A 12,230-nucleotide genomic window follows, 5' to 3' on the forward strand; every position below is an offset into this window, starting at 1 on the left:
ATTTTCTGGAAATGAGACACAGAGTCAGATGACAGCGTGTTAGGGGAGAGGTCAGGCAGGAGAGCTAAAGGAATGGTTTTCTATGACACCCAAGTTGGAAACTGGGTGAAATATTGGCATTGTGAGCTAATGTGTGGAGTGGCAGCCCATGAAAGAGAGATGTAAAACTCTTCTGCTCCTGTCCCCTTCACCGCCCTCCTAACGTCTGGTGCCCCCCTGCCCCCCGAGCTGGACTACAGCAACAGCCTCCTGAATAGAATGTTTGAAACAACAGGGCTAAATTTCTATCTCTTTGTTTAACTCTGTATCTCTAGTAAGTAGAATTATACTGACACAGAGCAAGCTTTTGCCAACTATTTAGGGAAGGGAGGAAGGAAGGAAGAAAGGGGGAAGGGGGAGAGGGGGAGGGAGTGAGGGAGGAAAGAAAGGAAAGGAAAAGAAGGAAAGGAAAGGAAGAGGGATGTTTCCCCCTTGGCTTTCCTTTCATGCATTCTCCAAGTCTTCCTTGGAAATGCTCGCTCACAATACTGCAGCCCACAAGACCGTGTATGATCTTGCCCCCTGGTCATATTGTCTACCTTGTGGACTCACTCTTCCCCCTCACTACATTTAACCAAACTACCTCTTCTTAATTCCTTGGACTAGCTGAGATTATTACTGCTTTGGAGTCATTGTTTTGCCATTTGCTCTGTCTGAAATGATCTTTACTGGCATTTCCTATCCTCAAAGTTGCATGTTAAATATTACTGATTAAAATAGGTTTCCTTTGATCCCTACCCCCATTGTTCCTTATATTAGATGTTCTCATTTTATAATTACATGTTTATACATTTGCTTACCTATTTATTAGCCTATATGTGTCACTCCCATGCCTATCCAACAGTGAGCTCCATGAAGGGCAGACACCATGCCTATTTCATTCACCACTCTACACCCAACCCCTAGTAGGATGCCTGGTACATATTAAATCTCAACTCATAAATGCTGAATATATGACATAGGTCCCTGACATACAAATTGCTTCTCTGGTGTAAGTTACTTCATCATTTCCTTTAACTTTCACCCTGAACTGTTATGAAAATGGGAGGCATTTGTTAAAAAGAGGGCACCTGGATATCCTATTTGCCTGGGAAGAGCACCATTGTTGGAACACCTCCAGCAAGAGTGATGGTTCAGCAAGGCATAGTCTGACTCTGGTGTGATGTTTCACTAGCTGTGGAGAAAATTTCCAGTAGCATGATTCATACCCCATAACAGGACACCTTGAAGACCAAAGAGGCATTGTTCTGAAAGAATCCTGTCTTTAAAGATAACAGGGAATCTTCTTAAACAAGAAACCACCAAATCTGAGAAAAAGGCACCACATGGGTATTCTGACAAGATCAGGTGTGTTCAGGGTGGTATGACCGTAGACCGCATGGGTATTCTGACCAGTAAGTAATGAAGATAAGAGATATTATCACCCTTTTGTTCAATTACTAAACACTTATCCCTTAGGAACATAACAATGACAACAACAGCAATAACTCACATTTTGTGGGAATTTACAATATTCCAGTCATCTGCTAGGTCCTTTATGTGATTAATCTCATTCAATGCACATAACAACCGTATAGAGTTGGGATTAAACTTATAACCACTTTACACACAAAGAAAAAGGAGGCATAGATTGGTTTGATATCTTGCCCATGAATACTCAGCCTTTAAGTTGCAAGGCTAATATTTGAATACAAGTCTGACGATTCCAGAGTTGATGGCTCTGTGCCTTTAGTCAAGCATCATGAAGTCTGTAATGACAGATGGAAGATGGCAGTTAGTATTCTTACAGATGGTAAGAAAGCCTCCTTCAGCCATAGGACTCATGATGATCTTGAGAGCAGTGATATAACTACTTGGGTTACAAGGTGGTACAAAATGGATGTTGAGAGCATGTAGTGGTCCTTCCCTAGAATGGGACAGATTTTCTACCAGAAAGCAACAGAATATGGAGCAGCAGGAGGAAGAGAGGATAGAGAAGTACTGTTAAACAGTTCATAGAGGGACCTCTGGCCAAAAGGTCTAAGCTGTTGTTTCTGGCAGATCTCAGTCTAGCAATTCTGACCCATATTCTCCTATTCAGACTGTACACCCTTTTTCAGAATGTCCTCTTTCTGTCAAGCTGTCTCTCTTTTCCCAACCTGGTGATACTCCTATGAGGACCTACTGGACAGTTGAAAGGTTACCAAAGAAGACCAGAAATCAGTGTACTACAGTGAAGCATCAGAAAGCCCTTAACATTGTCCAAGCATGGTAGCAAGAGACTCTAGCTTCTGTTCTGAATTATTCCTTCAAAGTCATTTTTCTCTACTTTTTACCATGATAATGATGGTGGTGGTGGTGGTGATGGTGATGATGATGAAAGTAATAATTTCTCATTGTGTATAATTAAATAAAACAGAATAATAAAATTGAAAGTGATGTCCCCTCGTATACACACAATTTCACTCTTCAGAAGCAGCCATGCTAACAGTTTGGGTAATATCTCTTTATAACCATCATTTCTGTCCATAACACCCATGAGAGGGCAGTTATGATTCTCCTTTTTTCAAATTGTGGAATGGAGTCCTCAGGAAGGAACCCAATTCTCTTAAGGGGTCTTACTATAGCTGAGAGGGGGGAAAACTGCACATCCAATTTCAGGGTTACCCTGATCTTCTGTGGGGGTGTGTGCATCACAGACACACTTTTAACATCTAACTCTGGGCTAGACTATGACATGGAAATTATAGGGCCAAGCTGCCTTCTAGTAGATGTGGGAAGGACATATATCTCATCAGACATTGTTTTAAAAGGTGTGTGTCACAGGGGTAAGTGTGCTAGAGAAGGTCTCTGACTACCATAGTGTTCAGTAAATAGGCAGAGCTCTAACCTGCTGGGATCCGAAGATAAGAGACAGGGATATCTAGATGTGTGGGCACATGATTAACCCTGGAGAAGACTATCCAAAGATAGAAAGACCCATTCTTTCTGGCAGAATACGAGGACCCAATCCTGGGAGAACAACAATACTAGGTCTGCTGTTGAGGGGGCCTTGAACACCAGAACCGGGACTCAGTGGCTCTGTGTCTCAGAAGCACATCAAAAGCCCAGTTGGAGAACTTGGTGCACAAGATCAGGAGCAACCCAGAAGCCACTTGGAAATTCACCTGCCAGTGTGGGCATAAGGATTCTTAAGTTTCACCTATTTTAAAGTCAGAATTAATCTTAGAGACAGGCATGGGGCTGTCTGGGGTCCTGTGCCCACAGCTATAGGAAAGGAGCAGTGCAGGGCTGGAAGTCAGGCCAAGCTAAATACCTCAAAGTTCTATGGTTATGAGATTAAGCATCTTAGATCTTTTAAAGATGTTTATTGGTTAAAAATTATGTATAGAAACTAAGTATTGAGGATACATCAATAATGTATCAAGGTTAATTTGAATGGATGTGGCAGGGAAGGCAAGAGCTAAGTAGAGAAAATATTTTATTCAGGATGCTAAAAATAACAGCTCTGTGTGCCATGTTGAACATTACCATTGAATACAGCCAAGTAATTATATATCCCAAATCTAGCTTACATTTGCCATACCAATATAGTAATACTAAAAAAGATTAAAGAAGTTAAGCCTCTCTTTAGCATACCCTTTCTTAAAAAAAAATACTTTGTTACTTTTAAATCACTACAAATGGAATGCCTTCAAAAAATAAATGCCCCAGCAAAATGAAGAGCACTTCTCCTGACTTGGATATTACTGTTTTGATATTCCCCCTTTTCCCCCCTCCTCTCTTCAGACAAATGATCGGTTCTCCGCATTGTCTATGGAGAAGGACGTGACAGGCAGAAAGTACAAACGGCCTGAGAGACTGTGTTCTGTCTTCCCAAGGCTCCAAGCCTTTGAGGAATTTGCATTTGTTCATAGGCAAGACCCCAACGTCCACTCCCATTCCAGATAAGGGAAAGATTTCCCCAAAGCTAAGGAGGGGATGTGGGGAGGGACAGAGATGAAGAAAGAGAGATGGTAAGAGCCAAGAAATCAGGGTGTTCTTGGGAGGAGAATGTGCACATGCTCCCCATCATAGGCCTGGGGAGAGGAACACATCACAGAAAGAGAGAATGGCTACATGGCTCTGGGTCTAGGGCGTAACAGATTCACAAAGCCTCCTGGATACCCGGCACAGCGCAGAAGCAGCAAAAGAGCTCCCAGAGCTGTAGGATCATGGAGACCAGAGATGTCTCAGCAGCCACCAGCACAACTCAGTGGTTCAGGACCAGATGGGCTCCTGCCAGTCCATGTCTCTGTACTACAGGAGGTGCCCTGACCCTCGAATAAAAGGCTGAAGGGGTGGGAAAGCCTCCAAATTCAAGAAAATCAAATTTCAGCCATCCCAGCCTCTGCAAGGAGCCAAGATGGATTAACAGGGATCAAATGCACCTTCCTACCTAAACCACGACCCCCCCACCCCAAAAAGCAGACACATTATATGAAACATGGTTTTTTTAGACACTGAAAATCAGGTAATGAAGGACAGTGATCTCTAAGAAGTGGAAAACACAGAAGATGAGCCCTTTGGTTATACCAGCTTGCTGCCTTGAGAAAGTATCCTGGCTGCAGTGCCAGGAGGGAGACCCAGGAAGAACCCAGCAGAGACCCTAAATTGAAGAGACGAAGGCAGCCAGAGTTTGTCAACGTACAATGTTACATCCAGCAAAAACTATGCTTGAAAAATGAAGGTGAAATAAAGACCTTCTCCGACTTTGAAGAGCTGAAAAAAATGTGTCACCAAAGGAAAAACATACCAGTGGGACAAACAGATCTACACAAAGGAAGGAAGAGCATGGGACCAAAAAAAAAAAAAAAAAAAGACTAGGAGTAAATGTATGAGTCCTTTTTCCTCTTAATCTCTTTAAAATACAACTGCCTATCCAAACAAAATAATAACCATGTATTTGGGAGTTTATAGCATTTATATAAATAAAAGTCAACAATAGCATAAAGACTGGGAAAAGAGAAATAAAATTCTTCTATTGTATGTGAAGGGGTAGTCAAATATCACTTGATCACAGACTGTGATAAAATGAAGGTAGATATTATAAGCCTTAGAGAAGGCACTAAATTTTAAGGCAAAACCAAGGGTTTTAGCTAATAAGGCAACAAAGGAGATATTCCTCCTGAGCTCCACCCAGATATCTCTGTTTTGGTCACAGGTCTGTCCCAGGCTAGTGGCAGGAACCCAATCAGCTTTTCTCTGGATCCCAGTTTCTGGCTCTGTAAAGTGAGGGGTTTAGACTAGAGTCTCTTCTCGACACTAGATGCTCTACAAGGCTCCACGGAGCCCTAACCCTCTAGAACCTCTGATCTCTCTGCCAGAACATCACCTGAGATCTTCAAGACTAATGTTTGTTGGAGGCATGAAACAGGCTGAGAGAACCCCCCACTGGAACTTCCCTCTGAAAGGAAGATTGGACTGGGAGCCAAGAGACCTGGACTCGGGTCTTCTCTTCCACTGACCTGTCTAGTAAGTACAGACAGGTACTGGATTTCAGGATTCTCATCTGTGAGTCAAGTGACTGGTGCATGCTTGGGTCTTTGGCCCTTCTAACATTTCCATATCTAACTCTAAGGATCATCCTCAGTTTTTCCCAGGCCCTTAGTCAGTAGCCAGTGGGAATAAATTAAAACCTGTCTCAAGAATTCTGATCACAGTTTTAAATTATATTATTCTTTGGATGATTGTGGATAAAGACATTTTAGCCAAGTCACACTTGTAAATGGAACCACCTACTTGGCAGGAGAAAAGTGAAGTGATCTAAGGCAATGCTTCCTTCCTTACATCATTATGGTGACTCACAAACAATGCTGAGCATTGAGAAATGTCAAGACCCAACTCTCCTGTTTAATTACTCTGCGTGACATCTGTGTATAATTAATGCCTTCTCTGTACCGGAGTGGATTAAAATAGGAAGGAACGAGGAAAGTTTCATCCCCAAATCATAATTCTGTGACCATTTGAGAAACATTAATATGGATCTGTTCACCAGGGTCAAGACTTGATCTGAGCTCCATCTCTGACAAAGAGAAACAGAATTTGTGAGTTGGATGGTCCCTAAGAGATCTATTGCTGACATGTAAAGAGGAAATCACAATGTTCAGCAGTGTTTGGGTCACCACGGAAGACTGATCATATAACCAATCATAAGATACCTGTTATGGATTGAGTTGTGTCCCCCCAAAAGATGTTGATATCCTAACCCACAATACCTGAGAGTGTGACCTTTTCTGGAAATCAGGTTTTTGCATAGGATCAAGTTAAGATGAAATCACTGGAATGGGCCCTAATCTAATATAATTGATGTCCTTATTTTATTTATTTATTTATTTTTAAAGACTTTATTTATCTATTTGACAGAGAGATCACAAGTAGGCAGAGAGGCAGGCAGAGAGAGAGGGAGAAGTAGGCTCCCTGTCGAGCAGAGAGCCTGATACGAGACTCGATCCCAGGACCCTGAGATCATGACCTGAGCCGAAGGCAGAGATTTAACTCACTGAGCCACCCAGATGCCCTATTTTATTTTTTTAAAGATATTTTATGTATTTATTTGAGAAAGAGAGAGCAAGAAGCAGGAGGAGGAAAAGGACAGGGACAAGCAGACTCCGCCCTGAGTGCAGAGTCTAATATGGGGCTCACTCCCAGGACCCTGAGATCATGACCTGAGCTGAAATCGAGAGTCAGACACTTAACCAACTGAGCCACCCAGGTGCCCCAGTGTCCTTTTTTTTTTAATGGGGGAGATGAAGACACAGACATGGGAGGGAGAACAGCATGTAAAGATGACAGCAGAGATCGGGGTCATGGGTCTTTAAGCCAAAGAACATGAAAGATTGCCAGAAAAGCTGGTAGAAAATAAGAGAAAAGCATGGAACACATTTCTCCCTGTTCCATGAAGGAACCAACACCGCCAACCCCTTGATCTTGGACTTCTAGCTTCATTTATTGTGAAACAATAAATTTCTGTGTTTAAGCCACTCAGTGTTTGGTACTGTGTTACAGCAGTCCTGGCAGGCTAATGCAAAACCCAAATGTTTTGAGAAAGTGGTAATAAGAGACATAGAACAAAATCTGGAAGAACAACAACAAAATCTGAAGAAAAAAACAAGAAGCAAGAAAGCACTAGGGAGAATGAAAACAATAAAGATGTGAAAAAGAATAAACAAATAAATGAATAAAAGCAAGTCCCCTGTATTTCTTTCTTTCCTACAATAATCCCTCACCAACAACAGGTTCTCCTAACGGGAAATGTTAGTGTGTGGGTATTTGCTTCTGTGTATCTTTTGGCAACAGCAAAAATGGCAAGGCCAGTCTAAGTCTATTACTTTAAGTGTATATTGTTCTTTCCCTTTTTTTAAGATTTGATTTATTCAATTGAGAGAGAGAGAGAGAAGGAGAGACAGGCAGAGAGAGAGGGAGAAGCGGACCTCCTGCTGAGTAGGGAGCCAGATGTGGGGCTCGATCCCAGGGCCCTGAGATCATGACCTGAGCTGAAGGTAGATGCTCAACCGAACGAGCCACCCAGGCACCCCGCGGGTATAGGATTCTTATTAGGGATAAATATAAAAATGGGGAATGAAGAGACAGGAATGAAAAAGAATAGGAATAAAAGCAGATGGCAGAAGAGGGAAAACATTTAAATTAAAACTTGACAAAATAAAGAAGACAAGAGAAAGCACACCCCAAATCTGGAAACACACGCTGGTGAGAACTTCGGGAAAGGATCTGAGGCAGTTTTCAAAGGGGGCAGATGGAGGGTGGGAAAAGAGGCAGGAGTCAGCTTCTCAGAATGTAAATTCCTAAAGGTTTGGCACATGTGTTTGCAGAGCTAAACCCTCACAATCACATACACGCCGAGCGGCCTCTTGCACACGTCACGAAGCAATACATATGTGCCTGCCGTCTAACTGAATTCCTCATACAGGACATCCTGAAAAGGGCACAGAGAACAAAAAAGGATCAGGGCCAATTCACAGGGACAGTCTTATATTTTTAACCATTTCAGATGTCTGACATAAAATTAATTTTTTTAATTTAAATTCTTGGCAACTACAATGCAAATGCCCGCCTTTCTCTCACCCTCCAAGTGAAGACTGGAGTGTATTTTGGGAAAGGGGGGACTGGTTTCGTGTCTTCTCTAAGCTACTTCCATCCTGCAGCTGCTGTTCCGGAGCTCTCTCCTCTTTCACGGGTCTCCATGACTGAACGACTGTTCACCTCCAGTCATCAGCAGCTCTGCTGGCTGACAGGAGCTGCTGGTGGGCCATCTCCTCGCCCCACGGGCCAGGGACGAACTTGAGCAGGCCCTACTCTTTACAGCCTGCTCCTCCCACTCCCCAGGATTCCACCCCAGGGCTCAAGGCTGTTGAGACTTGACTCAGTTGAAGGTAACAGAAAAGGATTACAGCAGCCCCCTACCCTTATCCTTACTGGGTTTTCTCTCCATGGTTTGAATCATCCTCAGTCAACCGAAGTCCAAGCAGATGACTCTCCTTCTGACAGATGGTCAGAAGGTCTGCAGTAGCCCCAAGCCTGTCATTCACCTCACTTCCTCTCATTACATCGGCATTTTTGTCCGCTTACATCATCACAAGAAGAGGGGTGAGCGCAGGACAGTAAGATATTCTGAAAGAGAGAGACCACATTCACATAACTTTTATTACAGTATATTGTCGTAATTTTTCCAGTATTGTTCATCTCTTACTGCGCCTAATTTATAACTGAAATTTTGTCCTGTGTCTGTACGTATAGGAAAAAATAGTATATTTGGTACTCTCCATATTTTCAGGAATCCACTGGGGGTCATGGAACATATTCCCCCCATGGGTAGTTCCCCAAGGGGGAACCATACCATACTATATATACTATAAAAAAAGGAAGATATTTTTTAACTGTTCACTTTAGAGAAAGAGCTTTAAAAAATTTAGTTAAAAAAAAGTATTTGGCTTAAAAAAAAAAAAAGGAAAGAAAAAGATAAGCATTTGACATGCTGTCTCCTTGAAGACACAACTCAATTCCTAGTCTTGCTACCCCGTCCATAAATGCACTCATCTCACCAAATGTCTCCTTTCATCAAAACGCAGCAGTTAAAATCTTCTACAATAACCACAGTAAAAAAAACAATATTGTTAAGCAGAGAGGTGCCACTCCCCTTTATTCTCCTGTGGCCCTCAGACTGCACAGAATTTAAGAAAGACAAAAGAAATGATGCTTAGTCAGTGATATTTTTAGCATGCAAGAAATCAGGACTTCAGTCCAAACCCAATTCAGTGTTTATTTTCAGAATTTTCTTTCTCATAACACAGAATGCCCTAATAGAAGGTTTGGTTAGTTTTGCTACTCAACAATGTCTTCAGAGATTTGAGCTCTTTCCCTCTCTCTGCTCTGTTGAACAAAGCATTAGCTTTGTCCTAGGGCTCATACTCTCAGAGGCAGCAACTGTGACACCAATATATCCTTGTTCATACCCAATGGGACAGGGACCCTGGCTTTTCTCTGCAGAAACCTCAAACAAGCCTATTCTCCATCTTGCCTTATCTGCTACCTTATCCTCCGCGTTTTCAGAGTAGCCACGAAGACTTCCTGCATGCCAGCTGAAGGTTGCTTGCATATACCATTTTCCAGACAAACTACCATTTTTATCCATGTTCTTTTATTTATTTTTATGCTTTATAAAGATTGTATTCATTAATTTGGGAGAGACAGAGACAGAGAGACAGCACAAGTGGGGGTAAGGGGCAGCGGGAGAGGGAGAAACAAGCTCCCTGTTGAGCAGAGAGCCTGACGCAGGGCTCCATCCCAGGACCCCGAGATCATGACCCGAGCCGAAGGCAGAGGCTTTAACCCACTGAGCCACCAAGGTGGCCCTAGACATCTTTTTTTTTAAACATTGATAAACATTAGAAAACAGTAACAGAGGGCACATCTTATGCGTAGGGCCTTTTTAGCCACATTTCAGAGCTAACTGGCGGGCAACAGAAACTCAACAGATATTTGTTGAATGAATGAAGAAGAAATAAATCATATCGGCCCACATTGTCTTGAGACCTGAGCTAATCACTGGTAAGGGAGAGGAAACACCATCATTCGTTTCTCATTCAAAGGAAAGCAACAATAATATTAACTACAATCTCATTGTAATATTAACTAATAATATTAGTTACAATCATATAATAATATTAACTACAATCTCATTGTAGAGAAATCTGCCCTTGGAGAGGCTTACCTTTGCTACTCAAAGAGCCAAGCAAAAACTTTGAAATTAAATTGTTTTTATTTTCAGTTCTGTTTACTTTCTTTACGAGGTCTGACTTTGGAAGAGTGTACTCTCCTGCAATTTCTGAACACGGAAAGGAGACTGGAGGAGGATCTCTATTCCCGTGACACACACAATCCTCGAAAGTCAGGGTGCGAGTCAAGGTTTGACCATCCAGGAAAAAAAAAAAATCCAGGTGTTTTTGACATATTCTTGTTGTAAATGGAATTGTTTCCCACATCTCCAAAGATATGTTTATGTTCTAACTTCCAGAACCTGGGAATTTGACCTTATTTGGAAGTAGGATCTTTGTGGGTATAATCTGGTTAAGAAGAGCACATCCTGCCTTAAGGTGGGCCCTGACCCAATGACAGATATCCTTCTAAGAAGTGGAAAAATTGGACACTGAAGCAGAAGACACACCAGAGAATGCCCGGTGACAACAGAGGCAGAGACAGAGTGAGGCATCTACAAGCCCAAGAATGACAAGGATTGCCGGCAACCTTGCCAGCTTCAAAGAAAGAAGAAATGATTCTCTCCTACAGCCTTCAGAGGACATGAGCCTGCTCTTCTCTACTATCTTTAGCCTTCAGCTGTGATGGTTTAGGTCTACGAACAGCTACATGGGTTCTTATATTCCAAATAAAGTTTCTCAGAATGGCTCCTGGCACCAAAGCCCACCAGAACTAAGAAAGTTTGTAATAGTCCAGAGAACTTGTTTTCCAAGTCACTCCTCTGCAGATGAAAACATTTAAGTTTCGTTTTAGAGTTTGTTCTATCCGGTTTGTGGCATTAGCTGGAGCCATACTCCATAGCGAATTCTCAGAAAGCTCTTTTCGCCCTTCGTCTTCATGTTCCTGGAGTCTCATAAAAATAACTAGTCTGGAAATGATCATCTCACTCAACCTCCGCCTGACAAGGCATTCACAATCTCCTACGGCCAGAGTCATCTGGGCTTCCAGCAGCCAGGTAGTGAGACGTGTGGACCACCCCGTATCGTCGTGTCTCACTATTTCTGCTGCTGCGGCCTCGTTCACTCATTCGTTCATTCATCTACTCAGTTTCTATCCTCTCAAAACTTACTCTGTCAGGCACAGCTGCAGGCACTGGGAAAACAGCAGGAGGAAAGGGACAACGAATGTCCTCATGAGTGTAATTTCTAATAGAGGGAGATTATAAATAAATGAATAAAGCATGTCAGGTGTTGATAAAGACTGCAGAGGAAAATTAAGTAGAGATGTGGAATAGAGAAAGGGGTCAGATGGGAGTGTAATTTACAAGGGTAGTCAAGGAAAACCAACCTCTGGTTATTATAGCAAAATGCAACTAACAAGAGTACTTGGTTGCCACGATGAGATAGCACCTCACACCAGTCAGAATGGCTAAAATATTAACAAGTCAGGAAACGGCAGACGCTGGAGGGGATGTGGAGAAAGGGAAACCCTCCTACGCTGTTGGTGGGAATGCAAGCTGGTGCAACCACTCTGGAAAACAGCATGGAGATTCCTCAAAAAGTTGAAAATACAACTACCCTAGGACCCAGCAATCACACTACTGGGTATTTACCCTAAAGATACAAATGTAGTGATCCAAAGGGGCATGTGCACCCAAATGTTTATAGCAACAATGTCCACAACAGCCAAACTATGGAAAGAACCTAGATGTCCATCAATAGATGAATGGATAAAGAAGAAGTGGTCTATATATACAATGGAATACTACTATGCAGCCATCAAAAGAAATTAAATCTTGCCATTTGCAATGATGTGGATGGAACTAGAGGGTATTACGCTCAGCGAAATAAGTCAATCAGAGAAAGACAATTATCATATGATCTCCCTGAAAGGAAGTTGAGAGACAACGTGGGAGTTTGGAGGGTAGGAAAGAAATAAATAAAACAAAGTAGGATTGG

The 12,230-nt window shown here is 42.3% G+C and overlaps 1 protein-coding gene across 1 annotated transcript in view; it reads right to left on the reverse strand.

The window, feature by feature from the left end:
- Positions 1-8,149: 8,149 nt before the first annotated feature.
- The window catches only part of FUT10 (fucosyltransferase 10), a 133,736-nt gene continuing 129,655 nt past the window's right edge, over positions 8,150-12,230 (reverse strand). Inside the window, exon 4 of the mRNA XM_059384348.1 lies at positions 8,150-8,688. Coding sequence (XP_059240331.1) covers positions 8,608-8,688 — 81 coding nt within the window. The 3' untranslated portion in view covers positions 8,150-8,607. The remainder of the gene's footprint in view (positions 8,689-12,230) is intronic.

Source organism: Mustela nigripes, chromosome 18 (assembly GCF_022355385.1).
Source record: "Mustela nigripes isolate SB6536 chromosome 18, MUSNIG.SB6536, whole genome shotgun sequence".
Taxonomy (NCBI): Eukaryota; Metazoa; Chordata; class Mammalia; order Carnivora; family Mustelidae; genus Mustela; species Mustela nigripes.